At 55.0% G+C, this 4,263-nt stretch overlaps 1 protein-coding gene across 1 annotated transcript in view; it reads left to right on the forward strand.

The window, feature by feature from the left end:
• Positions 1-1,315: 1,315 nt before the first annotated feature.
• Positions 1,316-4,263, forward strand: part of CCL21 (chemokine (C-C motif) ligand 21) — a 4,017-nt gene continuing 1,069 nt past the window's right edge. The window contains exon 1 of the mRNA XM_009993800.1: positions 1,316-1,394. Coding sequence (XP_009992102.1) covers positions 1,316-1,394 — 79 coding nt within the window. The remainder of the gene's footprint in view (positions 1,395-4,263) is intronic.

Raw genomic sequence — 4,263 nt, forward strand, 5'->3', positions numbered from 1 at the left:
GAAGGGGAAGCAGCAGCCAGCCGCTCGTGTGCCGCTGGCTTCCAGCAATTCTTCCCCGCTTCCCCGGGACCCTCTCGCTCCGCGGCGTTCCTGCACCGTGTGCCTGGCAGGCAGCCCACCCTCTTCCCAGCCACGGGGGTTTTCCACGCTGGGCTTTGCAAACTACCTCTGCACTGGGTCCTGGGATTCTGCAGGAAGGAATTTGCTGGTCAGCGGGTTGAGCGGAGCTGCGCGACCCTGTTCCTGTTAGCAGTGACTTCAGTTTGGAGCCAGCATCCAGAAGGATTTGGAAATTCCCAGGCCCCTTGGTTGCTCCCCCTTGATGCCTTCAGACCACTTGAGAAGCCTCTGCTCCCAGCCCCAAGCCACCTGAGGAGAAGACCCCACGTCTGGTTAAACAGGACAGATCTGGGGGCTTTAGCTGGGCTGAAGGGCAGCCCAGAGCTGGAAGAGCAGAGGGCTGAACGGTGAGGAGGTGGGATGTCCTGGCATTATAGGGTAAGATGCCAGGAAACTGCAGTGCTGGAAGCCAGGGCAGTAACTTGTAGGTGAACTCCAGGTGCTGGTGCTGAGGTGCAGAGTGCAAACATTGGAAGCATTTGAGTTGGAGCCTTGAGTGAGTCCCTGCAATCTGCCACAGTGATTTCACTGCCTGGGAAAGGCTCACAAGCGAGGTGGTTTGGTGAAATTTGCTGTGATCCCACTGTTCTTGCATACTATTTTTGCAGGAGGACAGCCTCCTCTCTTCCTGCAGTCTGGAGATCCCACCACCACAAGGATGCACAGAGTGCTGCCCGAGCGTGGGGGTAACTGGAGGCACCATTGTACAAAGTCCAGTTGAAAAGGCTGTGTCCAGTGTCTGACACAGACCTTGGAGAAAGAAAAAGGTTCCCCATAGCTGGGACACCACAGAGGACAACCCTGCCTGGTTACATTCCCCTCCCAGTGTCTATCTCCATCCTGCCCCTCTGAGCTCTGGGCTAAGGCTGTTGCTTGCAGGAGCCCAGGCTGGCAAGAAATGGTTTGAAGTGGGTGTGTGCAAGAAATTGTGCCTGGCCAGAATGCCTGTGGGAGGCTGCTGGTGCTGGAAGCCCCAGAATCCCTGTCTCTACCTCCACCCCCAGCAGAACTTTTGTATCCCAGAAGTTCTATCTGCCTTGCAACCCCCCCTGTGCATTGGGATGCTCACCCCTCTCTCATTGGCAGAAGCTCCCTGGCTTCTCCCTGGGCTGAGGTGACAGGGGACAGAGCAAGACTCTCTGGGAGGAAGGAGTGAACTGGGGACTCTGAGGCAAGGCAGGTGGGGAGAAGGGGTATGGCCCTCCATGCCAGTGTCCGTGGGGTCCTGCTCATCAGACACACAAGTGCATCTGCTTTGCTCAGCCAGAGCAGTGGCCAAGTACCCCTGCCCTTTGTTCTCTCCTAAGTCCCCTCCAATCCACCTTCCTTGGAAGGACTGGAGTGAGGGTCTGCTCAGCTGGCTGCTTTTGCCAAGGACTGATGGCTGTGAAGGGAACGTGTGCCCTGACCCTCCTCAGCAGCTCAGACCATGCTTGGGGCTGGCTGCTGGCCAGAGGATGCTGCCACGGTGTCTTGGAAACACAGAGAGAGCCAGGGGCTTTCCAGGAGCCTGCTCCATGGCTGGAGCTGAGATAGGGCAAGGAAGGGATCTAGGCTCTACACTGGGACACCAAATCTCTCCTGGCTGGACCAGTCCATACTGTGAGCAACAGGATATGTCTCCCCTCCCTCTACATCCCTTATCCTCATACTAGACAGGCTCGGAGAGAGATTTGATGGCTACAGGATTAGTTTCCCCAGCTTCTCCAGTGCATGGACATGCAGTGGGACAATGTCCCAGACATGCTAAGGGTGGGTGTTCATCCAGGTGCTCAGCTGGGCACTGCAGCCTGAGGAGGTTGTGCAGTTAAGAGCTGGAAAGCCAATAAGATCCAGCATGGCTCTCCTTTTGCTGCCTTGTCCTGGTGCTTTGGGTTGGAGGGATGTGTGATGGTGCATAGGACTCCTTCAGGGACCAGTTCCCTATGCTGCCAAACACCCTGGGGGCAAGTACCCACAGGTGAACCTCTGCTGCAACACGGGCCATGCCTGCTTTATGCCCCAGGGTCTGATGCTTAAGACCACATCAACATTGGTGCTGCATGAATGTGCGAGGAGCTGGACCCATGGATGCCACCAGCATGGTACCTCCCATTCTCTTCTGCACAAGGGATGAAGCAAGCTCCAGGAGCACAGCCCTGGATCCCTGTGCTGCCTCGCACCAAACTTGTCCCCACTGCAGCTTGCCAAGTTTGTTGCCTAAGAGAGGGCTTGGGGGCAGTTGCTGGTGAGCTCCACCACTGTGACTCCGTCATTGTCCGCTCTCTGCTGAAGGAGGTGAGAGCCTGAGCATCTTATCACTGCTCTGCTTTCATAGAATCACAGAATCACAGAATCTTAGAGGTTGGAAGGGACCTGGAAAGATCACCCAGACCAAGCACCCTGCCAGAGCAGGGTCACCCAGAGCACATCACACAGGAACGTGTCCAGGGGGGTTTGAATGTCTCCAGTGAAGGAGACTCCACAGCCTCTCTGGGCAGCCTGTTCCAGGGCTCTGTCACTCTCACAGGAAAGAAGTTTTTTCTGATGTTTACGTGGAACCTCCTATGCTCCAGTTTGCACCCTTTGCTCCTTGTCCTGTCACTGCACACCACTGAGAAGAATCTGGCTCTGTCCTCCTGACACTCAGCCTTTACAAGTTTATAAATGTTAACAAGGCCACCCCTCAGTCTCCTCTTCTCCAAGCTAAAGAGATCCAGCTCCCTCAGCCTTTCCTCAGAAGGGAGATGTTCCACTCCTATAGCAGCTGGGATTTTGGTCTCTCCCTGGGTTACTCCTTGCTCTTGATAATGGTTCATGAGAGTCCTTAGCAGGAACCAGTGCTGACAATGGGACCAGGAAAGGGCTCTGCCCCACTGGCATCAGGGTGACCCTCCTGAGACTCTGCATCCCATCAGGGATCCCTGGACACAGCTGACATGGCAACAGGATCGGGTCTGGATGAGGGACTGGAAGGCCAGATGATTGATGAGGGACTGTGAGTGTTGGGATGGTGAAGCTGGGGATGAGATGGCGAAGAGGGGTTCTTGGTGGTGGGCACTGCCTGGAGGGGCTGGAGAGATGCTGGGACCCCTTTTATTTACCAGAGACACCTTGGGACAGGTCAAAAAACAGCAGCACTGGAGGCTCAAGGGAAATTCCAGTTAAATAGTGAGGAAAATGTTTTCAATATGAGAAGACTTCAAGCAATGGAGCAGGTTGCCCAAAGCAGTTGTTAAACCTCCATCCTTGGTCACTTCCAGACCATGTCCTGCTGATCACATGAAGCTGTGTAGGTCTCTGGCTGCCTCCTGCTCAGAGCAGGACTGGTGTTACACCAGGTTGCTCAGGGCTTGGTCCAGCCATGTGGCCATGTCTTTGCATGGTCTTTGCCATCACAGGGGTGCCTTGTGGGCTCCTGATCAGCTCCCCCAGGTCCACTGATGCACAATCCCCATCTTGCCAGCCATGCCCACCCTTGCTTCATGAGGTCATGTTATCTTGTCCGTGGTGCTGCACATTTTGTCCATCTTAGACCTCAGGAAGTTCCCATAAGCTTGTTCCTCCAGCTGGTTGATGTCCTTGATCACCATCACCTTCCTACAATGTGGTGTTACCACCAGCACGTGGTGGGCTGTGCTATCTCCCCCACCCCTGTTTGCAGTCAGTCCCTCACACCCCAGCCCTACAGATGTGTTCAGCTGCTTGGGGAGATCCCTGAGACAGCTGGACAGGGGTGGGGGCTCAATGGGAGAGAGGATGGGGGGTCATCTGAGCCCCTTCTCACCTGTGTGAGGTTGGTGGGAGAAAAGCTCAGGAGAAGAGCACGAGGTGGGGAAACAAAACAAACCAACTAATTGGTTTTCCTAGTGGCTTGGACACCTGCCAGGGTCCCTGTCTGGACAACAGAGAAGCAAACAGCAACACCCGACCTGCTGAGAGCAGGTAGAGGCAGGTTGCAGGACTAGGAAGGAAACAGGAGCTCACAAACTCATCACCCAGCTGTGATGGGGCCATGTCTCCGGTGTGCCCCCGGCCTGGCACGCTGTGCCGTGATGGGCAGCTGGGAGCAAGACAGGACGGGTCCACAGAGTTAAAAAAAACAAAAACAAAAAAAAAAAAAAAGGGAAAAAAAAAAGAAAAAAAGAGGGGCTCACAGCTAAC

Source organism: Chaetura pelagica, unplaced genomic scaffold (assembly GCF_000747805.2).
Source record: "Chaetura pelagica isolate M959 unplaced genomic scaffold, ChaPel_1.0 scaffold283, whole genome shotgun sequence".
Lineage (NCBI taxonomy): Eukaryota > Metazoa > Chordata > Aves > Apodiformes > Apodidae > Chaetura > Chaetura pelagica.